The sequence below is a fragment of the Ciona intestinalis genome, chromosome 14 (genome assembly GCF_000224145.3).
Source record: "Ciona intestinalis chromosome 14, KH, whole genome shotgun sequence".
Taxonomy (NCBI): Eukaryota; Metazoa; Chordata; class Ascidiacea; order Phlebobranchia; family Cionidae; genus Ciona; species Ciona intestinalis.
Window position 1 is genome coordinate 1,656,206 of NC_020179.2, and position 26,385 is coordinate 1,682,590.

Here is a 26,385-nt window from a genome sequence, read left to right on the forward strand (position 1 = left end):
AAACAGGATCTGGATATTTGGATATTATGTGTTAAAAGTGTCCTTCCAACCACCCTACTATATAAAAGACTTAGGATTCTTTTAAGTACTAGCTAACCAGCAGTTCTTAACGTGTTTTTTGCCTGGCACACTGTATGTTTATCATTATGCATATACAGTCTCATTTACAGACAGATACAGCTAAACGAAATGTAAAATTAGCGCGTGGCTGCCTTCGTTATAGGCTAGCCGTCATCCTCGCCTTAAGCGATAACAAACGGTAAAATTTTCTCAAGGAATTAGGTTTTCACTTCAAGTTACACAGTGCAAGCGTCGTGTCGGGCAGGTGTATAGGTTATTCAAATTTACTTATTGCGTTATAGGATTTCTTGTTCCGATCGCATAAAACTCTCATAAACATTAGATCGCACAGTTTGTTTGTCGTTGTCAGTCGTACAGCGGCGCTAAAAAGACGGCCTCATTTAACTAGGTGGTACGGATATTGATTGTGTACTTTAGGATGATTTGGGGCTCTGATATTTACCGTTGCTTATGGGCCCGTCGCGCCGATGCGCTGGTAATGTATCTTACCCAAGCGTGGCGCAGACGCGTCGTTCTCACAGTTACGAACTGTCTATCGAAAATGTACAAGCGTGAAGTCCGGTATCTTAGCAGTTCAACGAATAGCGGGTGCTGTGCGATGTATTATTCATTGATGAGAGCACAATCGTGATACAGTGTCAATACCGATTGAACCTTGTCATAATTTGAATCACCCAGCCGTATATAGCTGTAGCGTACACAGTACAATAGTTAATGCTTTGTTTACAGAGCAACAGGTATTAGTGCTAAGTTTTATAAGTAAAATACAGGAACACCACCATAGGAGCGAATAGAGTTTCCGGAATTTCTCGAGCCATGGTAAGTTTTCCCCTATCTTAAATGTGTGGTAAATATAACAAGGTTGTATGTTTCACTCATGTTAATTTTGAATTTGCTACATTGTGCAGTTATGTCTACCATTTTTTACCATATTGTAAAAACTTATTGAAAAATATGACATACAGTACTGTGGGGCAAGATGGGTACCGTCAATGTCCCATTTTGCTAATCGTTTTTTTTTAACAATTGACAACGCTATTTCATAATCATGATGATGCGGTTAGGTATTTCTGTAAAAATTCTTTGTTTACTATCGAATGGGAGAATAATTTAAAATGAAAACAATAGCATTTACCCCAACTTACTACACGTTTTTATTTAAAATCCAATCTTACTTCGAAAACCTCGATTTTAAAATTCCGGGTAATATTTGTTTTGTGTTTACTGTACACATACAAAGCTGTTGTATTAACAATCAAATTTCATATTTGACGTTGGTAGTTTGTCGTAAAGAATTTAATGACTCATTTCCAACCAAAAAATCCACTTTGGCAGCTAAAAACTCAGAGAAAATGGAGTCTAATAGCTCAGAAGGCTCAAAAGAAAGAGAAGGACTCGATGGAAGAAACGCTTTCCAATTTAGAAAATGCTGAACCAGAGCTTTGCATACGGCTCCTACATTTTCCTTCCGTTCAGAACTTTTCTGGCCTCAAAAAGAAAATTCAGCACTGCTCTGAAGAATGGATGAAGGTAGTATAATACTAAAGTGTGAGTTGCAGTTTAGGAATGCTACAGGCCGCTGGTGTTAGTTACAACATATACACATAAAAATCTAACTTTTTAAATTTGAATCTCCCAAAAAACGTTTTTTTTAAGCCAAAGTACATGAAACCATTCAACAAAAAGTTTTGAAGAGAAATTAAAAGTGCACATTACCGGATAAAACACCAGCGGAATGGCCCTGAAACTGCACGGTTAAATGTGATTAATGTTTCATTTCCGTACAACGCAAAGTACAATCCATGATATCGCTGTCAAAAACAGCATTTAATTAACGGCTGATCAGCGATATTGTAAACAATACTGTCTATAACGATTAACTAAATTATTAGGGATTTCTGGAGCAAGACGGTCTCGCTGTTCTTTTTACGACATTGGAACGCCTTTCGGATGATACGACAAGAGCCTCCAAGAGCACCCTTATTACATCAATGGAGCTGCTACAATGTGTGGGGTAAGAATAAGTGTAACTTTATGGCCGGTATTAAAACGTATAGCAGGGTAAAGGAAGACGGGACACCTTTAGCACATAATATCCAAATATCATGATCGTGTTTTAAACAATTAACAAGGGTCTATGGTAGTCGTGGGGATACGGTTTCATTTTTTTTTTCAGTGCTCTTTGTTTGCTACCAAATAGGACGAGAAAATACAATAAAAAAGTATCCCATTTCTCCCCATCCAACCATACATTCAGTATTGTGGGGTAAAATGGATATCAGCACAGGATATACCCCATGTTTCCCGATTGTGTATTTGACAATTAATAATGCCTTTTGGAGTTGTAAGCATACGGTAATATAGTTGTGTGAATAGTTTTTGTTTACTATCAACTAGGACGACAAAAATTGAAAACATGGTCCACCTTATTATAATACGACAATATATTTCAATATTGTAAATATAGTAGGGTGGGGTAAGATGGGACACCTTTTTAATCTATTTTCTCCTCCAATTTGGTAGTAAACAAACATTCAACGATTTTTTATAAAACTTTATCTTCACGGCTCCCACAGATCGTTGTTAATTGTTTAAAACACGATCAGGATATTTGGTTATTATGTGTGAAAGGTGTCCCATCTTCCCCCACCCTACTATATGCCTGTTTTACAAAAGAAATTCGAATGACGGAATGGTAACTATAAATTCCGGTAACTTGGTATAACAATTGCAATAGAATGCCGTATTTATTAACTGCGTAGTGTTAAATATGTACACAATCCTGGAAGTCAAATACAGGGGTTCGTTCTATCCTAGTTTATTATAGCTTTTCGATATATGACTCAATAAACGTGTATTATCGTGCCTCTCATATAAAAGAGATATTATTTGAACTTCGCCTTAACTTCCATTGTACATTTAATCCCAATTGGGATATATTATATAAAAGGGTGAGGGAAGATGGGACAACTAGTCATTCTATTTTATCGTCCCATTTGGTAGGAAACAAAGAGCATTCAAAAATTTTAAAACTGTAATCCTCGAGACTCCCATAGACCATTGTTAATTGTTTATAACCTGGTCAGGATATTTCGATAATATGTGCAATGTGCTAAAGGTGTCCCGTCTTCCCCCACCCCAATATACTGCTTTTTAAGTTATCTGATTATTCTCTGCCAAAGGTGTCCCATCTTCCCCCACCCTACTATACAACACGTAATGAAATATACAACATATGATAAATATATGATATACAACAGCTTATACAATTTATTTTAGATGTGTGAAAGCTGTTATGAATTCACGCACCGGTCTGGATTTTGTCATCTCCAGAGAAGATTACACACGAGTTTTGTCGACAAGTAACTTAAACTAATTTTATTTTAAAATAAGTAGTTAAATAATACGAGTTTCCAATTGAGTTTTGTTTGTATTTTGATTTGATGCTTTACACTAATTGATCAAACCTAGTGGTCACTTTAGAGCTGTCCAAACTGTTAAAACCCATTTTTAGCCACATATACTGTACGCTATTGAAAATCGCGCACATTATACTTACGTATATAATAATTCGTAAGTGGGTAAGAGGTATATGGACCAATGAAATAGGACACCCGTAATATAACTTTGGGAACATTATACGTATGTGTACGCCAAACCAATTAACGTATGTCGTAAAAGCAATAAATTACAGGATTTTCGTTATATATTTGACCGTTTCGGGATCTAAAACTTTTTACATCAATAGACAGTGCAAATATATACTATATACTCATTGTATATCCTTGGCTGTTTCGTAATTGAGATTTTCTATACAGCATTGGACAGTGCAAACGTAATGGTAAAGAAGCAAGTTTTCGAACTCCTGGCAGCTATGTGCATTTACTCAAGCGAAGGAAAGTCAAGATCTATAGATGCAATGGAGCATTACAAGGTATTGACAGTATAGACAACCACAACCTCTTACGTGCTTATTTACCGGGCACATACCTATTCCAAAACGGGACACAGTAATCAATTCTTTTTAAATCAAGAAACATACGGTATAGGGTAGGGGAAAATGAGACACTATTTTATTTTATATTCTCGTTCAGTTTAGTAGTAAACAAAGAACATTCAAAAATTATAAAACCGTATCCTCACGACTTTCATAGACCGTTGTGTATTGTTTAAAACACGGTCAGTATATTTGGATATGATGCGCTAAAGTTATCCTGTCTTCCCTCACCCTATTATATATTAATTTAATTTTAGCTACTAACAACGCTACAGAAAAAGCCAACGGAGATTTATATATAGTAGGGTGGGGGATATGGGACACCTTTAGCACATAATATCCAAATATCCTGATCTTGTTTTAAACATTTAACAGCCCCCTATAGGAATTGTGAGGATACGGTTTTCCAATTATTTAAATTTTCTTTGTGTACTGCCAAATGGGACGAGAAAATAGAATGAAAAAGTACGCCTAAAACTTTTTTTTTTTTACCCGTACGCCTAAAACTTTTTACCTTTAGGCAACGCGTATAATTCGAACAAAATAAATTAGCTTCTTTTGTAATCCTTAACCATTTTGACAGTGTAGTAATTACATGACTAACAAGCTTATGTCAATTTCTCCAGCAAGCTAAGTCCCAGCGCTATCGATTTAGCGTTGTTATTAACGAATTGCGGAATGCGGAGAACTTGCCGTACCAAACCGGGATTCTATCCTTTATAAACGCAGCGATCCTTTCAACGGACGCCATACATCAACGAGTGAAATTACGAAATGAATTTATTGGTAAGTTTGGGCCTACTGTTTTGTATGTTTTTGTGTAAGTTTTAGTGAAATACACGATATAAGGGTACACACTTTTGCACCGTTACTTAAAGTACACTGTTAGTTATTTAAAATGTATTCACGCTGTTTTAAAACGTATTTATCGGTAAGTTTTGGACTACTGTTTTGTATGTGTTTGTGTAAGTTTTGTTGAAAAAATACACCATATATGATTACATATTTCAATGTTACATAAAGTACAGTTAGGAATTTAAAATGTGTTTACGGTGTTTAATTTTCTAGGTCTTCAGCTGTTAGACGTACTCTCGGAACTTCGGTAAGTCAACCACAAACTATGTGTCATAAGAAAATTGTATTTTCATTTATTAATACAGAGTAGACATTTATTGCTTATATGTATAAGTTTCAGTTATTTATTGTATAGTAGAGTGAGGGGGAGGTGGGACACCTTTTTAATCCATTTCCGCGTTCCATTTGATAGTAAACAAAGAACATTCAAAGAGGTTTAAAACCGTATCTTCACGACTACCATAGACGCTTGTTAAATGTTTAAAATACGATCAAGATATTTATGTGCTAAAGGTGTCCCGTCTTCCCCCACCCTATTATATCATAACAATCTGTACTATACTGTCCTAACGATAAAGGTTTCTGGGTTATGTTTATATACGTGTGCATGTATTGTCCTAACACACTGCACTACTTAACTAAAATGACACTACACTTATTATGAAAAAAGAAAAATTTTACACTACCTATTATGAAAAGAGAAAAAGTAAGTCCATAGAATGTTGCCGTATTAATAGTTTAATACCGATCAATTTGCTGTATAATAACCGTGTTAAGTATTTCTTACAATAACACACGTTTTCCACCCCTAACCAACAGGCTTGAGTCTGTACGAACTAATTTGTAAGTGCTGGTAATGTATATTAGAGGCGTGTTTTGTCAATCTGTGTGAAGATCGTGCGTAGAGGTTATTTTTTAACATCAGTTTTTCTAACTGCTCATTTTAATAGCAATATAGTAGAGTGGGGGAAGATGGGACACCATCAGTACATAATACCCGAATATTTGATCGTATTTTAAACATTTATTAACGGTCTATATAAAAGTCGTGAGGATACGGATTTATAATTCTTTGACTGTTCTTTGTTTACTACAAAATGGGACGAATAAATAGAACAAAAAGGTGTCCAATCTTCCCCCACCCTACTATATCAGTACTTTTAAATGTTCATTTGAATAGCAATATCTTAAATAATTTTGACAACAGTTTTGCACCAGCACAACATATAAGCGTAGATCCCACTGAGCCTGTAGGCGCATTTTCGTTTTGCGGTAATGGTTCATCAGCGGTCATAGACGTATTTTGCGCAATTTTGCGTAGGTGTGTGTGTTTAGCGGTATAGACTTGACACTCCCTGCTCTTGTTTTATTCATTGGCTTTTAACAATGCGATTGTGACTTTCGGATATAGAAATATCAGGTTTCCAACATCCAAGAACGTGTTTAATACTTAGAAATCCCTTTTGCAAAAACAGTTTTTACATCTGTGCTAAACACTTGCAACACTATGCTACATGGTAAACGTTTTTTGATTAATTTCATCAGTTTACTGTCCGTAAAAATCCTAATAATTTCTCCAAGTTTTAATGTAACGGAAGCTTTAAAAACGCCCTCCTATATCCCAAGGCCAGTTTATTTTTTAAGCACAACACAACATGTAATGCTATACCCTCTGTTAACCAAAACGCACCAGAGCGTATAGCCACCTTACCCAGCTTCAAGTCAAGACCTAACCCTTTGGTTTACCTAGAGCAAAGTCTCGTGCTATCTTCGGGAACCCGAACAACTCAGACGATTTTGGGAACGGGTATCAACTGCGATCATGCGCGTATATAACTTGTTTTTTGAGTTCTATGCTTTTGGCTGCGCAATCGAGCTTTGTGGTGTTAACGTCAGATGTGTAATTTTTGCTCCGATTTTGGTGCTGGTGTGCTCTTTTATTCAATAAGATATAAAAGACGGCGAGCTTCATTCATGATTTTGGCGAAATTGCAGCCCCGGGTTCAGAAATATTTTGTGAAAAAAAAATCCAAAAAATTGTCTGTTTTAAAATTAAGTTTTTATTTTTTGTTTATTGATAATGTTAAATGTCTAATTATTCCTTTGCGTTTATGTGTTTATTACATGGCGCTATATAATTTATATGTAAGCTGTTCGTAATTGAACTAACACAGAGTAATTATTTACTAACTAACTAGCTGTGTGTGTTTGTTGTCTTGTAGAGTGAACGCAACTAATCTAACTCAAAAGTTCGATTTTTGTATGCCGGAACATTTGTTTGTTGTTTAACATGCAGAAAGTATCGGCAAAAATCGAACAAGTTTAAAAAATTTAAAACTTCGCGCTCAACATTCTTTTCTTTATGACGTAACAGTTTTTATTGTTACGTCACAGCCACTTGGAAGCAGATGACTTGCTAATCCAGTTGGAAGTTTTCGACGAGAAAAAACTTGAAGACGAAGAGGAGATTCAGGCGATAACAGGCGTTGAAGGAATTGATATCAACAATCATCAAGACGTGTTTGCAGCCGTCTTTAACAAAGTTAGTTCTTTGCTTGTAAAAAACCTGCGTTCAGATTAAAAAAAAAGATTTTTTTGTTTGTTTTAAAACAGCGTTTGACCATTTCGCTGAATTAATCAAACCAGATTAAAGTATTAATGCAGTTATACCGCGTTATTAATAGTATCATGTCTAAATACAAGTGCTTTTAATAGTGCTTGTATACATTTTAACTAATTATTTTTAATCAGGTATGCAATTCTCCACAAGCCAACAACCTACTGACGATATTACAGTGTCTGGTGCAGCTTAACCCAGATGACAGAGTGTCAGACTTGGCATGGGAGGCGCTCGTTACTATTGCACAGAAGGCAGCAGTCTTAGAGACAGTAGCCGAAGCACAGAAACTTTTGCGGGGCAGGCTTTCAAGGAGAACTTCCGTATTTACGACTTCAATATATACTCAAACCGAACAGGGGGCAATACAAAAGTTGAACGAAGAGGCAATCGAAGAAACAGATGGTGGGGCAACTGTAGTTTGCACCCCACCACCACCACCACCGCCGCCCCCGCCTTTGGGGAATATACCCCCGCCACCACCGCCCCCACCTATGGGAGGCATTCCTCCGCCCCCACCACCACCTGGGGGTATTCCCCCACCACCGCCCCCACCATCGGGAGGCATTCCTCCGCCCCCACCACCTCCTGGGGGTATTCCCCCGCCCCCACCACCCCCTGGGGGTGTTCCACCACCACCGCCAGGTCTCCCTCCAGTATACGGAGGAATCGTTCCTGTAAACGCGGCCCAACTGAACAGTCGACCGTCGGTGAGGCGTTCGGCAACTGTCCCGAAACCGACAGCGAAATTACGAAAGTTTAACTGGCAGAAGATCCCACAAAACACCCTGCGTAAAAGGTATGACGGTGTGGTTACTGCTGATGCTTAACCTTGTTGGTCGTTTTTATGAGTCAGATTGTAACGATTTTTTAAAATTTATAGCACGGATAGTGTCTGGGAGAATTTGGAACGTGGAGGTTGTGAGTTGGAACCGAATTACAAAACGATTGAGGAGTTGTTCTCTCAGAAGCAAATCGTGAAGAAAGAAGTGACAAAACAGAAAAAGAAGGCGGCTCCAGCCGAGGTAAAATAAATACTCACAGGCACGGCCTAAAACTACTGCTGTCGGGAAATTCTCTTTGAGTATTTTGCAAACGGTTAACCTTAATGGTTTCTGTTGTGTGTATATGACCTAGTGTAGGCCTATATGAAAGACTGGGCAGTGAGCATGAGGAGGGTAGCATTCGCACATATACTGTAAATCTGTTCGGTGTTTTGGTGTCTCGTGACCAATGCTATCATCGATGGTCATGTTTTTTTCTTAAATCTATATCAATATCAATAAGGATTCTGAATAAAGCAACATGCAGGTATCAAAAGAATGTTGGAAGCAATATGCCAATACATGCTGCAACAATTCTATATGTAAATTCTTGCCTCCCACCCATACTTTACTGCCAATTAGAGCGACAAAAATGGTAATAACAAACAACCTGTATTTTGTTCCAAAGGTGACTCTGATCGACTCCCGGAAGAGCTTGAATGTCAATATCTTTCTCCGGCAGTTCAGACTTCCTAACGAAGAAATTATAAAAGCGCTTAAACAAGGCAACCGCGAAATATTAAGTAAGTTCAGTAAAGTTGCGTTAAAAATACAATAATTAAAAAATGCAAGGATACAAAATACCTTTAATATGAAAGTCGTGGAAAAAATGGAATTAAAAGGTGTTCCATCTTCCCCCACCCTACTATACGAGTGTTAAACACTGACGTATTACAGCTGAAGAAAAACTAAAGAACATGCTGAAGTTCTTGCCCGAAGACGCGGAAATTGAGACAATACGTTCGTTCAAAGGTGACCCAACTACTCTTGGAAACGCAGAGAAATACTTCCGGCTTCTCATCGGTCTTAAAGATTACGTGCTTCGGATTGAAGCCGCCATAGCCCGTGAGAGTTTTGATGAAGAAATGACATCAATAGTGCCCGTGATTGACAACATAAAGCAAGCAGTAAACGGTAAGAAAGAACGGACTATACCGTGATCAAATCTCAAGCCTACAATACAAACTACTTGACAATGAGATTTGGTTTGTTACGACTTTCCATATTCTTTTAGGTCAGATTTAGCGACATGAGCATTAAATCTAATGCAAGAATATCTAAAAAACACAGTCCTTTATTCTCGTTATTAACATAAATTTCTGCAGCTATTCGGCAATGCAAGAAGTTAGAAGATTTTCTTGTTCTTATATTAAAGACAGGCAACTACTTGAACTTCGGTGGTTACGCTGGTGACGCGCATGCGTTCAAAATAACATCCCTTCTCAAGGTAAAGTATAATCGTAGGCACCTTGATTCGGTGAATAAAGCAGTCATACCGCAAAGCTAAAGAGTAAGGTTTCGGTACTCCTACCGGGCGTGTGTGTCACACTTGAAGGTCATTGCTCCAAACCAGTGATCATTAACGCGTTGTCTAAATTACCATGCATGCACAAAACAATCGCCAACAAATATATACGTGGTAATTCGTAGGCGGAAACGACTTGTAACACCAGTATTAAAACGACTGTCGGTGCCCAGCGTCGTAATAAATAGCGCACAATAATTCATTCAAGCTTTATCCTTAGTTATCTGAAACCAAATCGAACAAACCACGGATGACTCTGATGCATTGTGTGGTGATGGAGGCGGCGGAAAACCACCCCCATCTTCTTGATATTCCGTCAGAACTCTCGGTAGTGATGGAGTGCAAAACGGTTTCTGTGGACCACCTGAAATCAACCATCAACCGCCTAACTGGAGGGATTGCCAAGCTCACAAAACAAGTGCGTCTTTTGGGAAATTTATTTGTGTGAATTTTTATGCGACCTTGCCCAGATGTTTACTTTTCCGTAAGCTGTATAATCTTTTATTAAGTTACAATGCTCCGGCGTCATGGTCAAGCGCTGAGAATGCTCGTAATCGTAACGTAGCTGAAAGAGGTTCGATGCCTGATGATCACCATTGTGAGTGTGTGTGTGTCCTTGGGAAGACACATATCCTTAACGGTCTAACCCAACGCTTATTAATAAGTGGTCCAAATGGTACTCAAATATGTGCTATTTAAACAGGTCGAAAAATCCTCCAAAGAGGTTAAAGAGCAGTTCGCACCTTTTCTTAAAGTTGCCACGGACAAGGTAAGTACTTTTGCTAAAGATCTCGAAGAAATAGAGAATTTGAGATTAAGTTTGGCCAAGTACCTTGTTGAGGACGAAGCCAAATTCAAACTGGAGGAGTGCCTTTCCACATTTGCAAAGCTTTGCGAACAGGTAAGGACTGCTAAACATTTGTTGCACAAGGTATACCACTGCTGAACATAGCTTTTTTGCCAGCTTTTGCCATGACACTATTTAACACACTTTTTCTAAAACAGATAAAGTCGGCAATCAAAGAGAACAAGGAGCGAGCTGTGATGGAGGAAAAGAAGAAGAAGAGAGCTCAGATGGAAGAAGAGAGAAAAAAGAGTGGGAAGGTTTCCAAGTTTGCTCCACCACCAGCTGGAGTAAGCACTAACTACTAAGTATAGGATGGGATAATATTCTTGAAGACCTGGGAAACAGTGTGGGTACACGCATAATAAGCAGTGATGATATAGTCACAGCATATAGGCTACATTCTACTATACAGCAGTAATAGAAATCAGAATGGGCTAAAATAATAGAAATCAATGGGGAGAATGGGCGAAACTATTCTCATTCAAAAATGGTTGACAAAAACAAACAGCTTGGAAATTGATATAACACAAAGTGGCGACATAAGTTGATTTGCATTTCCAAGTTAAGATTTGACACAGTGCTGACAATGTTACATTTAAATATTCTTTGTATATTAAAGCATGTTTTATATTCAAACATTTTTAAGGAAAATATAATTGACAATCTGTTAACTGACATTCGAAAAGGATTTAAGCTGAAGAAGTCAAGTGAATCACCAACCAAATCAAGGTACACAGATGGAGATCTAAGTTGTGGGTGTTTACAAATCAATAATTGTTGTTATAAACTAAAATTGTTATTCTAACGTTACGCACACCATCTTCAATATCTTTGCCAAATTGAGTATTTTTTCTATTGAGATTTATACTAATATAAACACATACACTTGATTCTACAATACGTACTAAACACACACTGCATGACTAACATATGTTTTGCATGAACAGATTAAACTCTGTTGCAAACGAAAACCAAACTGACAATGCTGCTGAGACTAATAATGCTACCGATTCTGCACAAGAAGCCACAACTATCTCTATAAAGCAGAAAGATGAAAAATTTGCAACTTTGGTCCGAGTTTCGAATGGTGAGAATGATGTAACCAGTAAAGAGACAGATAAAACGTCTCCGGAATTGCACGACATTGTCAATTCCAGTAACTCTACTGATGCTAATGCTAAAGATACTGATGCAAATAAGACTGTGGTTATTTCGCCAAGCGATGTGGACATTACAGTTACAGAAATACCAACAGTGTTAGACTCACCAAGTGACGTTGGTAAACCAGTCACAGAATTACCGGTAGTTTTAGATTTGTCAAGCAACTTGGACATTGCAGGTAATGAAATACCAGTTGCTTTAGATACTCCAAGCAATGTGGATAAATCAGTGGCAGATATACCGGTAGCTGTAAGTTTACCCAACAATGTGGACACTGAAGTCATAGAAATGCCGGTCACTTTACTTTCACCAAACAAAGAAGACAATACAGTCGCAGATATACCAGTAGCTTTAGATTTGCCAAAGGATGTGGACAATGCAGTTACTGAAACACCAGTAGAATCAGACATGAAAGTTCAAGAGCCTTTGCATCTCATACCGGCAAAGCCTATAACCAAAGTGATAAGTCCAATCATGATTTCTCCAGATGAACAAAATTTGCTTATTAATGGAGAAAATGTATCTGAAAATCTTCTAGAAGTCAACGGGAATCTCCAAAAGAAAGGTTCTGATGTTGACCCTGCTACGACAGCAGGACCTGGAATTCTGCAAGAAGCTAAAGATAAATTGGAACAGATAGTGGACTCCATGAAACCAATGCAAGGCTCAACTGTGGACGGTGATAAAAAAGGTGACAGAAAAAAATCGACTATTTCAACATCCAGAGAAGGTAAGTTGAGTTGCATTACCGATTTAAGTTTTGATTGTGGCATAGTTTTTATTTTGTGGGGTTTCAGTTTTGCAAAGGGTTTGATAAACTCTTTCAAATTTTCCAACACTGCTTAAGTTCCTTTGTAAATCTTAGGTTATATAATAGCAGTGTGGTAGGTGTGTATGCTGCTTGTAAAGGGTTTAAGTTTTAAAACAATTATAGTTTGATAGAGGGTTTCATATAATTTTTCCATTATATTATGAGACATAGAGGGCCCAACAGTCACAGCTACAGGCCCTTATATTTGTGCTGATTTCTCCGACGAATTTTCCTCTTCTGACGAGTTTGAAGATGCACAGGACTTTTGGTAACCAGGCAACCGCACCTTCAAGGGGTCAGCGATTGGTCAGTTTAATCACGTGACTCTGGTAGCTTTTGTTGTCACGTAAAACACGGCTGTATGCGCACCAACGATGGGCTGTCTATAATTCTATCTGATTATAGTGGAGTGTAATTTATAGCTTTTACCGCTTGGCAAAGTTTGATGTGTTGGCGGTTTGTGTTGGTGAATGCCTGTGTATTACTGTAACGTTGTTACAAATGGGTAAATGTGTATGTTGTGTGTCTTAAAGCATCCGAAGATATAGAGGCCCCAGGGCCGAGTTCTAGACGTGGACACGGCATGCAAGGAAATGTTTCTGCTCGTTCATCTATTGATAAATCTGACAAAAAGAAAAAATCCCTCTGCCGCGTTCAATAAGCCTGCTGTTATACAGCGATGGTAAACACATTAACAGCCACTTAGAAGGAATGCAAGCAAGCTTTGCTGGTGCTGTTCTGTCAGTGCTTGGCCCCGACTGCTGTAATGCGCTTATATAACACAACAATCATGACTGCCGAAAAGCACTTATCATTGCGTTTATACGCAGAGCACATTGATTCTTATGACCTACTCACCTACAGTAGGTTAGAAATCAATTTGCATATACACTTGCATTCCGCCTGAAAGCTGGAAAACACACTATATTATAAGCCACATATCTCCACTGTCTGTATTTCCACAGAGCCCTGGACAAAGCTGAAGCAATGGTTTAAGTCCTTGTAGTCAAAATCCCAGTAAAGGTTTGAATCGAGCGTTCGTAGCCCATAGCAAATCATGTCAAACATCTGTCGCTAATTTGTCATATTTTTATGTGGTAGTTCTTCATCATGCCTGTCAATAAGTTTGCATACACTAACGCAACACAGAACTTACCGTTAAAGTTCTGATATTTTATCACTGTTTTGTACTTATTTTAAAACACTGGAAAAACGCAGTTCTATAAGTCCAATAGAACTAATTTGCTGAAGTTTCCACATTATTCTAACATGCATGTTTGTTATCAAACCAATTTCATGGCATGCGCTTTGTAAAACACTGCATGTGGGTGTTATATTAGATATGTTTTGTGCTTAAATGTAGTGTAAAGTATTTGCAGTGTTTAATATCAGTTTTATTAAAAATGATTAATTATATTTTATTAAAAATGATTAATTATAATTACCTATGCTTGTATAACAGCAATTCAGATAAATCAGCAAAAGGGGTTAAAGACGTTTTAATAAACTGGATAAAAACTTTTTGAAACCATAAATGTTACCACTGTTAAAGATTATTAAAGCGGCCAAATTAAAAAATGTGCAATGCATTACAATTTCCGATCACCAGTACTATCATTACACCTCATTTTAACATAATTTCTGTGTTTGTAGGAGACAAGCGAAAAGCTAAACCGAAAATGCCACTTTTCACTTCTAAGAATACAAAGCAGAATTTGACTACCAGCAACATGAAAAAGCAAATCGGTGAAGCTAATCCTAGAGTAAAACAATTGCGTCAACGCTATGGTTCAACAAACTCAGACCGAAGCAGGACTCCAAAGGCGCCAATCCTTAATAAAAATGTGCTTGCTGATAAAGCAAAGTCTGTTCTGAAAACAAACCGTGCGAAGACAGTACCCGCTCAATCAGTAATAACAGAACGTTTAAAACGGCCGTCTACTACGCCAAGTGCAGACAGGAATAGAATAAACAGTAGTTCCACTAAAACAGATGTGATCAAAGCACCCAAGAAACCGATTACAAATTTGCCAGCAGTAGATGCACATAAGTTTGATGGCCGCTCCTACTATTCAGCACCAAAAGCAATCAAAACAGTTCCAACAAAAGCCAAACCCCTACGAAAAACACCAGAAACCAAACAAAACCAACTTCAATCAAAACTCCAAACTGACCGAAAAGCTATGGATAAAACTTCATTAAAAGACAAGACTACAAAAGTAACAGATAAAACTTCCGCACACAAGACTACAAAAGTTACAGATAAAACTTTATCAAAAGACAAGACTACACTAGCTGCACAGAAAAACACTCCAAAGCCTGTCACCTCTGATTCTATAAATAAAATCTCTAATAAAAATGCAAGTGTTGATAAAAAGACAAAATTAGACACTACTAGTGCCTCAAAACGCTTCACATCACACGAAGATGCAATGAAGAGGAAATACGCATTTCGTAGAGATCAAAAACGTACCCCTATAGCAACTAAATCCATAACAAACAACAGAAAAATATCAAAAACTGCAACCTCACTATCATAATTCATAACATGACAATTTTTTAATGTTTTGATTGTTAATTTTACAATTTGTATCATTTTTTTGTCTTTTTATTGAACTGCAGTGATTAAAAAATATTTTATCGCAGTAGAAATCGCAATTTTACAACTTTTTTTATTGTGCTCTGTTAAAATACACTATTGGTCATATTGTAAAACCCCTGGTACCAAATTCTTTAAGCTAACCAGCAGATTTATGTTTACATACCTCAGTTTAAGGTAGTCTTCAGATGAAGTCAATATCTTCAGATGAAGTCAATATATTCAGTGACTCGCATTGCATTGAATAATCGGACAGATATTTTTACACCTTTAAACCCAGTATTGCTCAGGCTGAAAAAGGTTACTGTTCAGAGACAAATTCAATGTAGAGTTACAATGACAAAACAAATTTACCTGCATGGAATTAGTCTGTAGGGTTCAGTTAGATTCGTTCCCGTTGTAGACAGAGGTAATATTTTTTTTTAATATTACATAATCTTTGCTGTACATACTACTTTATTTCTAAGTTTAACACAACTGTACTGCTGGGGAATCCATATACACAGACACAAACGTAGACACAGGGCAACAATTACAAAAACTTACTACTTCTGCAAATGCACGGGCGGGACAATTCAAGCAGTTATAAAGGATGAGAAAAAGGCTGAAGTGTTACGAAAGTATTGTCCAGCACACTAGCACAGCACTAATGAGTGAACCTATTTCTATAATAAAATGATTGATAGTAATACTAATAATATGACATGGTTAGTGTAAAAGACTGAGAAGTGTAACCGCATAGTGATTTTAGTGAGTCCCCATTTGAACGAAAGCAGTTTCACCAACGCGCCAATCGATGTGAACTCCTAGACAAGTACTTGAAAAGAAGATCCCAGAGACGTAAAAATGAAAGGAGATACCAGAGCCGTGTTTCTATGTCTCTGGACTAGGAGATCCTTTCCATTTAAAGGGATGATAACTCGCTAATTAAGCGGTAGCCTATTAGTGGTAAATATTCATAGGCTCATGTATATATTTTAATATACTACATCGAATGCTATGAGTAGTTAAAGACATTTTGAATGTTGAAAACACATTTTAAAATATCACATTTCATTAAACCAATCGTTAATTAATCGTTAATGAATGTATTTTAAATTTGAACATTTATTTCGGAGTTCATAAATATATAGTAGGGTGGAGGAAGATGGGACACCTGTTTATTGTATTTTCTCCTCCCATTTGGTAGTAAACAAAGAACATTCAAAGAATTATAAAACCGTATCCTCACAACTCCCAGGAACCGTTGTTAACACGATCAGGATATTTGGATATTATGTGCTAAATGTGTCCCATCTTCCCCACCCTACTATAGATAAGTATTACAACAGCTCCTCAATAGTGGCATTAACGAGCCTTTTTGGGCAAGCCACTTAACGGAAATTGCTCCTACCCAGTGTTCACTAATAGGCAGTCTATAAATTATCAGTCATACATACAAAAAAAACATAAAAATAGCAAATATCACATCATTCATTCATTCCAACAGCGAGAATTTTAAAACTATTTTACACTGGGTGCTTGGTTCAAAGAACCAATGAAACAATTACGCATAATCATTTGATATAAATCACGCCGTATACCTGACAATATTGCCGGTGCTAAAGGTCAAACAAATATATATGCTGAAGCTGAATATACGTATGATGAATGCACAATATAGCAATCGCGGGTCTATTAAGTGGCGAAACACATAGCATATACTGAACGCCAACGAGCGAAGAAAACAAAGGTATATTTTGCAGAAATTACGCATGTATAAAAGAGATTAGTATTTACAAGTTGTAAATTTGTGTGTTTTTCTCTTCTTACTGGTTATATCTAGTTGATTTCACAGGTTAATAAAAACTACAATGTTTCGAAAGTTCAAGTTAGTCTTGTTAGGAGTGCTATGTATATGCACGCTGCTCTATCTTTCCAAAAAATTAATATACCCTAGCAGCAGTGACGTTACATATATACCTATTGGTAAAGGAGGAACTTTTGGGGATGTAAAAGTTTTTGTCAACCCAGTGGACGATGGTAAAGTAACTTTAGAGGATATTTTCATCAGCGTAAGAACAAGCAGAAAATTTCACGAATCCCGAATTGACCCAATCGTTAAGACTTGGTTCAATCTGGCGAGGGAGCAGACGTACATTTTCACAGACGGTGATGACGACAAGCTAAACGAAACAACTGGAGGTCATGTTATAAACACACACTGTGGACGAGATTACAATAGATCACATTTAAGCTGTAAAACTGGAACTGTGTACGATACATATTTAGCTAGTGGTAAAAAGTGGTGGTGCCGATTTGACGACGATAATTACGTCAATCCACGACGGGTGGTCCATCTTGTGAATGGTTATAATTGGACACAAGACATTTGCATTGGTAAACTAAGCGTTCCATTTTTTACAACAGACTATCATGGTCACTCTGAGATATATCAGTTTGCCCATGGCGGTGCTGGCTGTTGTATTTCCCGACCATTGGCCTTGAAAATGAAACCGTGGTGTGGAAGAGAAGAACTGGTTGTGACTACAAGGGAAGCGGGCATGCAAGAAGATTGCGCTTTGGGTTTCATTATAACCAACCGTTTGAAAATAAACTTGACACTAACAGACCTTTTGCATTCTACAAGAGAGTCACTCGAAGATTTAAACCCAGACACTCTACATGAGCAAGCAAGCATAGGACAAAGCCCGGGTAACACAGTGAATTTGGACAAAGTGAAGAATGTAAAGATATTTAACCATGATGTAGACCCAACACGTTTTATTACTCTTCATTGTTTTCTCTTTCCTACTGCTAATATATGCAAAATATAGTGTCTTTTGTGTTACTTTTTAATATACTTTTAAAAAGTTCTGTCTGTTCCGTGGTAAATGATATATAAATATAATTAAGTGAAATTGTATACAACTGGTAAAGTCTGTTAAAAACGTCGTTTAGCATTCGACGCCTGCATCGTGACTGTCGATATCTCGCCGCATGAGAATATAGTCATTCGTAGCCTATACTAAATTGACCGTTTGCGTAGAATGACTGATAACATGGTCGTGGTATTACCAACAAATTTCCGCAATAGTTAGACTGGAATCAAATAGCAAACACATCAGACCAAAACAGTGGGTATGAGTAGCCTACTGGTGTCGTGACATTTTTGTTTCGACCGTTAAATTTGGACCGGGCGCAGTTACGCATGCGCAGCAGGACCCTTCCTATACTAGGGTACATATAGTAGAGTGGGGAAGATGGGACACTTTTTCAATCTATTTTATCGCCCCATTGGTGATTGGTAGTAAATAAAAAACATTCAAAGGATTGTAACACCTTATCCCCAGTATTAAATTACCGTCTACGAAGTTATATGTGGTTACTCGTAAGCGGGAACAAGGTGTTAAAAACAAAACACCCGTGTTTTAACATCTGTCTTTGCCCCTGCACACGAGGATAAATAAAAAAGTACGACTATCCTTGAAAAACACGCCATATAAAGCGCGCGGGTACCAGAACGCACAATTCATAGAAATCGCAGAATAATAAATTTTCTCTCTTTTACGTGTGTAGTGTTGTGCAGGTATGTTACATGTTTGATTTGATAAACTTATCTACCATAATCAGGCTTTTTGGCAAAAATAACGGTTAGATCTGTACAATTTGTTGGACAACAACTCTTTAAGCTTTAGATAATAAAAGTATTAGATGCGAAATTTGCTAGAAATTCGCAGAATCTGCATTAACTAGAGACCAGTTTAAAAAAGTTAAAGCGCAAGTTTTTTTACGTTAACTCTTTTAATGTAGAGCCCACACGGCACAATGAAGATCATACACTCAAGTCAAGTTGTGACTTTGCCCGACGAAGTTAAAGTTAGTGTTAAAGGACGAGTGGTTACAGTTCGTGGGCCAAGAGGTGTCCTAAAAAAAAATTTCAACCATTTAAAGGCAAGTATTTTCTTATCTGTTATTTAGTCTGTTACTGTCTATATGCATGCAATTAAACAACACCTATGGCTTATTGCAATGCCGAAATTAGTACCGCTGTATCAATATACTTCTTCACTATGTTATTCCGGCTGATTGGTAGCAAAATTTTGTCTTAAAATGTTTGAATGGCTCACCATAGTAGCGATACGCATTCGTAATATTCTTATATTTGTTTAATTTTGTAGTATTTTTTGTGATAAAATGTTGAATTTGGGAAAACATATTGGTGCTAGTGAAGAGTCCCCCCCCCAACCTAGGTTAGGGGTTAGCAAATAAGGTGGGGGGGGAGACTTTTCACTAGCACCAACATATTTACATATGCCAACCAATGGGTTTATTTAACCTTAATAATTTACACACGCAAATTTGCTTTTACTAACAATCAAATATCTTTCTTGTGGGAATTGGTAGGTATTGCCAATCCCTGCAAATTTTTGTGCGTATCATACAAAAGGAACAGTGTGGCAACTGTTAGCATATTATGCACAAATGCTTCCAATCAATGATGACACAACTCAGCTCACTCTGAGAACACCATGACTGAGCATGAATTGTTCTGAGATTATGATTATAACATCTCATTATCGGAAAACCAAGTCTGTAGCTGTAGTGTATCAATTGAGGTGTTTGTCATGTGATTTGTATCTGCATAGTTTTACATACGCTCAAATTCTGACATTCAAACCTCTTTTTAGGTTGAGTTGACAAAAGTTGGTACCAACTCTGTAAAAGTTGACAAATGGTTCGGAAACCGTAAGGATCTCGCGTGCGTTCGTACGATCTGCAGTCACATCAACAACATGGCCACTGGTGTCACCAAGGTATATTATTGTAGCCCACAATCAAATTTATCTCGTTATTTCAATGATGACAAAACTCAGCTCACTCTGAAAAAAAAACATGAATGAGTTTAGTTCTTATCTGAGAATTAGGACAAAAAAGTTATTTTTACCTTACTGTATAGGAATTTGTTAAACTAGATTTGTAGGCTGCATTTTTAAACTAATAGATATGTATTTTTAGTGCTGTCATGATATTAATATTCATCAAACCTGAGCTTGCTATTTTTGTAGCACAAATTAATGTTATTTATAGAATAATAACCAATTTAAAATTTTACATTTATAGTAAAAATCCTAGTAAAGCCTGTAAAATACTAATAGACTAAGACATCCAAATCAATGGGGGCCCACTGGATTAAACTTTAGGTTTCTAAGCATCATACCTTGACATGATACTATATCTGTTATAACCATAAGCCATTTAGCCGATAACTAATGCCTGGTGTATACACACAGGGTTACAGGTACAAGATGAGATCTGTATACGCTCACTTTCCTATCAACTGTAACATCACAGAAGAAGGCAAGAAAATTGAAATCCGTAATTTCCTCGGTGAAAAGTTTGTGCGAAGAGTTGACATGAGGGCTGGTGTGAAAGTAGTCTCCTCTGCCAAGCAAAAGGATGAACTTATTTTAGATGGAAATGATATTGAATTGGTTTCTTTATCAGGTAAGCTTCAACTGTACTGTTTGTATGTGGAAATTGTCTGTACTGTATAGCAACAAAAGTTGCTTTTGTTTGATTTTCTGTCAATTTGAAGTCTAGTAACCACATTTAATAAAATTGGCGACATTATAACTGCATGGTGTGTTTCCACACTCTTATGCCTCTGACTTCTATAAATCAGTGAGCAAACCAAGTCAACTACCACAAAACACCTGCCTTCTAAACATATTCCTATGTTTAATGAATGTACATCCAATTTTACACTGAAAAGCTATAGGATCTTTAGTGCTAATAGGAGTATTGTATTATAAAAGCAACACCCGATATAGTCAATATGGTCATGCAGACTTATAGCTTGTTCTTCCTGTTGTCTTTAGATCACTTAGTATCTCCGGGTCTGCAATGCGGGGATCGGTACCATAAATTCTGGCACTATCAATTCTGTTTTCACAAGTAGTGACACTGATTGTGGTACCATATCATCGCATCGCATTGCAGGCTGCAATTTGTAGCCCCCGAGATACATTGTCTAAAGACAATAGATAAAACAAGCTAAAAGTATAAATGGTAATTGACTGCATCCAATGTTGCTTTATATTAATGGTACATTCATATTAATACTGACAATCATATAGCTTTCTGTCAGTAATAGGCACTGCCAGTCCCAGTGATTTTTTGTGTGTCATATAAATGGGAATGAAACGGCAATCCTTAGCATAATATTATGCACAAATGCTTCCGATCAATGATGACACAACTCAGCTCACTCTGAGAACACCATGACTGAGCATGAATTGTTCTGAGATTAAAATTATAACTTCGAGGTTTCGCTGCACGCTGTACTATAGAACCTCACCCATGTAAAATGTAGCTGTTTAGGTTAAAAACGTCAAAAGGTGTCAGACTTTAATACTGTAACCTGTTTTTGTTTTAGCTGCTCTCATCCAGCAATCCACCACCGTAAAGAACAAGGACATCCGAAAGTTCTTGGACGGAATCTACGTCTCACAGAAGACGACCATAGTCGAAGACGAAGCCTTATAAACCTCGTCTTATTAAAATCAAAAATACACGAGATTCCGCACTTTTAATTTCTCCCAGTATTTCCAGGCAGTTTTATTGAGAAAATGGGCAAATAAGCTCATTGTATGGCTATATGAATCAGTAAGTTTATTACTAATCTACCTGGGCACAGTTTTGCTCCAGATTTTATTCGAAACAGCGACGACAATTTTTATAGTTATGTGTCCAGTTGCTCGCATTGGTACACCGCACACCAGGTACAGGAACGCCAAAGGTCCATGCAGCGAATTTTCTTTCGTCTTTTAAAATTACGACAATGTCCGTTTACTGCGACTCCGTTAGGCGTTACGTATTCACATTTCTGCTGTACTATTGATACACAATACGGGTATGGGCTACAAGAACCAACACTAATTCGAACAGGACTGCCACAGTACTCGTGACAAGGTCTAGTGTCCAAAACTTCGTTGTGGGTGTTGGCAGGGCAAGTTACACTAGTCATGCTATCGTTACAAGTTCTACGGCGAGAGTTTATACCAATTCCACAGGTCAAAGAACACGCAGACCAAGTCCCCCACTGCCCAAAAAGCGGACAGTCATCCGTCGAACACCGGGTCCTCTCTTCTCGAGCTTCCTCGCACGGCGGCAGAAGGCAGACACGGACTCTTAACTTTTGTCCGCCACCACAACTATCTGTACATGCCCCCCAACTAGACCATTGCGACCATTTCGGACAAACTTCTATACTACATGGCTTCTCCATAACTGCGTCTCCAGCGCAATGGTTTTCTTCAAAACGACCGATACATACACGACGTCTTACTTGAACACCACTACCACAGCTCCTGCTACAGCTTAACCAATGTTCCCACGGCGACCAGTATGATGCTGAGCCAGAGTATTGACCAAGTATGTCTTCTCGAGGTGTATAGCAAAGTGTTCGGTCGCAGCAGCCTTCAAAACTACCTCTCATCGGTTGAAAGCCTTCCAAGTTAAAATAGTTTAAATATGGACATCGTAGCCTTTGGATAAGCAGTCTAAAAAAGTATTCGAGAGGGTTTCTTTTTCGCTCCTTCAGTATATGCGAGTAAAGTAACGTCTTCGAAAAAAGCGAAATTCTGCTTAAGGTGGTTGCGTCGATTTTGCCGAGGGTGTTAAGCCTGGGTAGGCTGGGGTGGAATCTCGCGGATGATCCGTCCAAGTTTATTGTCAATGCAAATGGCACAATTCTAACATTCGGGCTTGAGAAGTTATTGCTATTGCTTAATAGCTGGGTGAGATTTATATTACTGCCGGACGCATAATGGACTCCAAACGGATTACTTGTGTTTAAAGTCCCGCAAGACACCATTCTGTCAGCTTCAGCTATCCAATTATCTGCTCTAACTTCTCCAATAACGGCCTTACCCCAAAATTGAGGTTGGTATGCTCGGGGCACGCTTTCCATGGTCACTATATGAAGATTGTCTAAAAGTTCCTTTCCAACGCTTGGATGAATAGCACACCCCGCCTTGAGGCAGTTATCGTATGCGCTGAGGTATTGAGCACCTTTTAACTCCATCGAAATTGGCCGACACATTTGCTGGCCGTATTCGTCTCGAAAAGATGGTTTCCGCCTTGCAACAGCTTCCATGTTAGAGGAAATCTGCATGTTTGCGTATGGGTTTGCAGGATAGTAGCACCGGTTTGGTCCAAAGTAGCACCCGCCGATCAAGACGCAGGCCGTTACATTGATATCTTTATAAAAAAAAATACATTAAAAAGTTAACATGTTTTTACAGTTGCCATGCCATTTAATTAACTAGATTTCAATACGAAACATCATATAAAAGCTACCTTTCCAGCCATAGTGTTTCGGATAGATATCAGCAAATTCCAGGTATGTCAATATGTAACATCCGGTTGGCGCCTCGAAAATTTCTTCATGGTACTCTCGCAGTAAACAGTTCGTGTGTAAGGCATTCCACGTATAATTGCCCTGAACAAAATATCGTCAACTTCCGGTGTATCAAACAGTGGCAGGTATAGATATGATCTATTTTTTAAATATATATCTAATTTGATAAATACAACATTGTACTGCTTTACTGGTAAAAATCTCCCCCAAAAAAATCAGCCAAAAGTTTACATATGTGGATATATGTGGTAACTCGTAAGCAGGTACGATGTTTTTGAAACAAATCGCCCGCGTAGTATGAAAACTGTTGTTACCCCGTTACGCGGAGATAAAAAGTTCCCACATTCATTCATATATTTATTCAACTATAATCGTCTTATACCCATTTCCCAATAAATATACACTCATATAGTTACCACGGTCATTAGGTTTTGTGCGATTTGCAGAAACCGATCGTTTCGTATAACTTGATGACAAACTGGAATCCCAGGCATAACAGCATGACCGTAATATTTTCGAAATGCTGAAAGTTCTCTATCGAAATAACATCCAGGGTGTAAGAGACACGTCTTCTCGTCGTTGTCTGCATTCTCGTCCGCATCAACGCATGGAACCCTATATGGGATAAAACATTAGTAAAAACAATATAGACTTTGAACGTATGTTTTACCCTTGACACGCGACAGTCGTTATTACACGAGTGTGCTCTTTCATACTTCCTGTCTGCTTATTACTTATCATTTTTGTTGTTTAATTTTGAGGGATTTAAAATGTATGGCTGACAATGGATACAACCCATAAGGTATCACTGGGTAAGATCAACTGCCTATATTTATTAAGACCAAGGACATACATGTATAAGCTACAATGGTAGCAGCGTCGAGCCTCGAACTTTTAACATCTGTACAGACATATATCACTATATGTCACGGCGCCGGTTAACAGAAAATAATCACCCAAAACAGTACGTGTCCACTTAAAATAATAGAAGCTACAACATTCAGAGCCAGTATGATCAGAAATTCTATTTACTATTAGTTTACCTTTGGCAGTATGGTATGTCGTACGGTGGGATGAGTAATTCTGACATATTTGAATGTTCAACATTGATATTACAGCTGTCTGGAAAGGTTGTTGTTGTGCAGTCTCTCGTGTCCCCTGTAAAACACATGACCTTTAAATGCGCGTTGGTTATAAGGTAGACAAGTGAACATCCTTAGCACATAATATCCAAATATTTTGATCGTATTTTAAACAGTTAACACCGGTCAATGGAAGTCGTGGGAATACGGTTTAATAATTTTTTAAAAATAATTTTTTGTTTATTACCAAATGGGACGAGAAAATAGAATGAAAAGGTGTGCCATCTTCCCCACCCTACAAACTATATATACCGCATTGTAAGTACAGCTTACTTTAACCCGCGAACCAATTTAATCCAAATTTAACTGATTTAGGAAGTTGACATTTCGACTCTTCGAATGCCAACATTTCCAATAAACTTTCCAATGTTTATATGTTTAGAATTAGGGAATTTACGTTTATATATAAAAAGTACAATACGACGAATTACTCGTACCATTTGCTGAACGACCGTGTACGTCGACAGTTCTATTTCTGTCGAGCCTCGAGGATAATTCTTCCAAAACTTGAGTCTTGTTATTTGTCATCGTTGTTGGGGGCGGTACTGCAGACATCGGATTATTCGTAATTTCTATGATCGAATAGATAAAGTTGATTCACCTGTTTTCATAAAACACCATGTGCCGTTCCAGTGGCAGTATGGACGCTCCGAACACTGCGTTTCATTGTTTGAGATTACCTTCCCTGTTCTATCGCATGGGTCAATACATGCAATAGTTTGATGTCCTAGTAATTAACAATGTTTAATTTAAATCGCATTATTTTTTACATTACTGTCACATTCTTACCTTCTACATAAGTACCCAAGGACACTATATTTCTTCTAGCGATTTCACATTGGCGCTCAGCTAGTACAACCGTTGCTATTGCTAGAATAACTATTAAGCATTGCCTCATATTTTGCGCCCTGTCGTAAAAATTGATGAATATAAAATTTCTGTAAATGTTACCTTGACGTTTTTAAACGTGTGAAATGCACACGCTCAAGAAAATGCTGGTCTTTAATCTTCGTTGCTATTTCCTATATAGGCTGTGCCCGCGGCAGAATTGTGCTAGTAGTCGGAACTATATAACAAATTAGCTACAATCCCGTGTATAGTTAATGATTATAGCTAGAACTGACATCATACAACGTTATCTCATTGCCTACACTTCTTCGCTAAGCAGTAAAAATCGTGCGATATATATATAACCTGACAAAATCTTTCCTCCGGTTGAATGACGTAACCTGATGACGTTATTGAACGCGTTATGAAGTATACGATCTTTTTTACTCGAAATTTTGTTTTGTTCTGACGACTAAAGATTTGCTGGAACTGACTTACCGCAATATATATGCACTTCAATCTTTGGCATTCATTTTAAATGTGGTTGTTTTTTAAGTTCTTGAAACAGCTGATATATAACTATAGGTTTTAAGGCAGAAAAATAGTCTGGTGGCCACTGGCAAGTTGTTTATCTCTGTACATGGCTGCAGGCTTGGCAATTTTCTTGATACGTCCGCGATTGGTACAGCAAGCT

At 37.7% G+C, this 26,385-nt stretch overlaps 4 protein-coding genes and 1 long non-coding RNA gene across 22 annotated transcripts; 3 read left to right on the forward strand and 2 right to left on the reverse strand.

Moving 5' to 3' along the window:
- Positions 1 to 501: 501 nt before the first annotated feature.
- On the forward strand, positions 502 to 15,433 carry LOC100180755 (inverted formin-2). Of its 17 annotated transcripts, none has more exons than XR_003396539.1 (23): positions 502 to 900; positions 1,417 to 1,611; positions 1,974 to 2,095; positions 3,361 to 3,443; positions 3,900 to 4,015; positions 4,705 to 4,864; positions 5,147 to 5,180; positions 5,753 to 5,776; positions 6,684 to 6,761; positions 7,328 to 7,475; positions 7,685 to 8,349; positions 8,434 to 8,575; positions 9,003 to 9,117; positions 9,272 to 9,508; positions 9,700 to 9,821; positions 10,120 to 10,317; positions 10,603 to 10,800; positions 10,905 to 11,033; positions 11,393 to 11,475; positions 11,694 to 12,637; positions 12,884 to 13,024; positions 13,684 to 13,741; positions 14,372 to 14,450. XR_003396539.1 is itself a non-coding variant. In XM_026837464.1 (23 exons), exons 1-22 carry the CDS (start codon positions 898 to 900, stop codon positions 12,988 to 12,990), a joined length of 3,291 nt encoding a protein of 1,096 aa, XP_026693265.1. In that variant the 5' UTR covers positions 505 to 897; the 3' UTR covers positions 12,991 to 13,024; positions 14,372 to 14,577. The 17 variants fall into 17 exon arrangements, 16 of the variants coding, with proteins under 16 accessions (XP_026693259.1, XP_026693261.1, XP_026693260.1 ...); XM_026837464.1 differs by lacking the exon at positions 13,684 to 13,741 and having other exon boundaries at positions 505 to 900; positions 11,694 to 11,833; positions 12,446 to 12,637; positions 14,372 to 14,577; XM_026837458.1 differs by lacking the exon at positions 13,684 to 13,741 and having other exon boundaries at positions 14,372 to 14,577.
- On the reverse strand, positions 7,417 to 15,869 carry LOC113474835. Its single transcript, XR_003396540.1, has 3 exons — positions 15,672 to 15,869; positions 15,484 to 15,608; positions 7,417 to 7,499 (listed from the first exon to the last, which is right to left on the reverse strand). It is a non-coding gene; the product is annotated as an uncharacterized LOC113474835 (long non-coding RNA).
- Positions 15,870 to 16,797: 928 nt separating this feature from the next.
- On the forward strand, positions 16,798 to 18,525 carry LOC778624 (beta-1,3-N-acetylglucosaminyltransferase lunatic fringe). Its single transcript, XM_018814864.2, has one exon. It carries the CDS (start codon positions 17,171 to 17,173, stop codon positions 18,131 to 18,133), a length of 963 nt encoding a protein of 320 aa, XP_018670409.1. The 5' UTR covers positions 16,798 to 17,170; the 3' UTR covers positions 18,134 to 18,525.
- Positions 18,526 to 18,860: 335 nt separating this feature from the next.
- On the forward strand, positions 18,861 to 21,892 carry LOC100177652 (60S ribosomal protein L9). Of its 2 annotated transcripts, none has more exons than XM_026837672.1 (5): positions 18,861 to 18,885; positions 19,112 to 19,250; positions 19,988 to 20,113; positions 20,591 to 20,804; positions 21,736 to 21,892. In XM_026837672.1, the coding sequence occupies exons 2-5, from the start codon at positions 19,125 to 19,127 to the stop codon at positions 21,843 to 21,845; spliced, it is 576 nt and encodes a 191-aa protein (XP_026693473.1). In that variant the 5' UTR covers positions 18,861 to 18,885; positions 19,112 to 19,124; the 3' UTR covers positions 21,846 to 21,892. The 2 variants fall into 2 exon arrangements, with proteins under 2 accessions (XP_026693473.1, XP_004226861.1); XM_004226813.4 differs by lacking the exon at positions 18,861 to 18,885 and adding an exon at positions 18,903 to 18,949 and having other exon boundaries at positions 19,110 to 19,250.
- Positions 21,893 to 21,983: 91 nt separating this feature from the next.
- LOC100176068 lies at positions 21,984 to 26,276 on the reverse strand. Its single transcript, XM_002124106.4, has 8 exons — positions 26,190 to 26,276; positions 25,653 to 25,771; positions 25,465 to 25,590; positions 25,301 to 25,408; positions 24,765 to 24,879; positions 24,138 to 24,336; positions 23,661 to 23,802; positions 21,984 to 23,561 (listed from the first exon to the last, which is right to left on the reverse strand). Exons 2-8 carry the CDS (start codon positions 25,759 to 25,761, stop codon positions 22,042 to 22,044), a joined length of 2,319 nt encoding a protein of 772 aa, XP_002124142.1. The 5' UTR covers positions 25,762 to 25,771; positions 26,190 to 26,276; the 3' UTR covers positions 21,984 to 22,041.
- Positions 26,277 to 26,385: the final 109 nt, after the last annotated feature.

Coding starts and splice junctions, on each gene's coding strand:
- LOC100176068 (XM_002124106.4), bottom strand. CDS start 25,761: ATGAGGCAATGCTTAATAGTTATTCTAGCAATAGCAACGGTTGTACTA. Junction 25,409..25,464: donor ATGGTGTTTTATGAAAACAG/GTGAATCAACTT, acceptor CGATGTCTGCAG/TACCGCCCCCAACAACGATG. Junction 23,803..24,137: donor CACAAAACCTAATGACCGTG/GTAACTATATGA, acceptor TATTTTGTTCAG/GGCAATTATACGTGGAATGC.
- LOC100177652 (XM_026837672.1), top strand. CDS start 19,125: ATGAAGATCATACACTCAAGTCAAGTTGTGACTTTGCCCGACGAAGTT. Junction 20,114..20,590: donor TGGCCACTGGTGTCACCAAG/GTATATTATTGT, acceptor GTATACACACAG/GGTTACAGGTACAAGATGAG. Junction 20,805..21,735: donor TGAATTGGTTTCTTTATCAG/GTAAGCTTCAAC, acceptor TTTTTGTTTTAG/CTGCTCTCATCCAGCAATCC.
- LOC778624 (XM_018814864.2), top strand. CDS start 17,171: ATGTTTCGAAAGTTCAAGTTAGTCTTGTTAGGAGTGCTATGTATATGC.
- LOC100180755 (XM_026837449.1), top strand. Junction 4,016..4,704: donor ATGCAATGGAGCATTACAAG/GTATTGACAGTA, acceptor CAATTTCTCCAG/CAAGCTAAGTCCCAGCGCTA. Junction 5,181..5,752: donor GACGTACTCTCGGAACTTCG/GTAAGTCAACCA, acceptor CCTAACCAACAG/GCTTGAGTCTGTACGAACTA.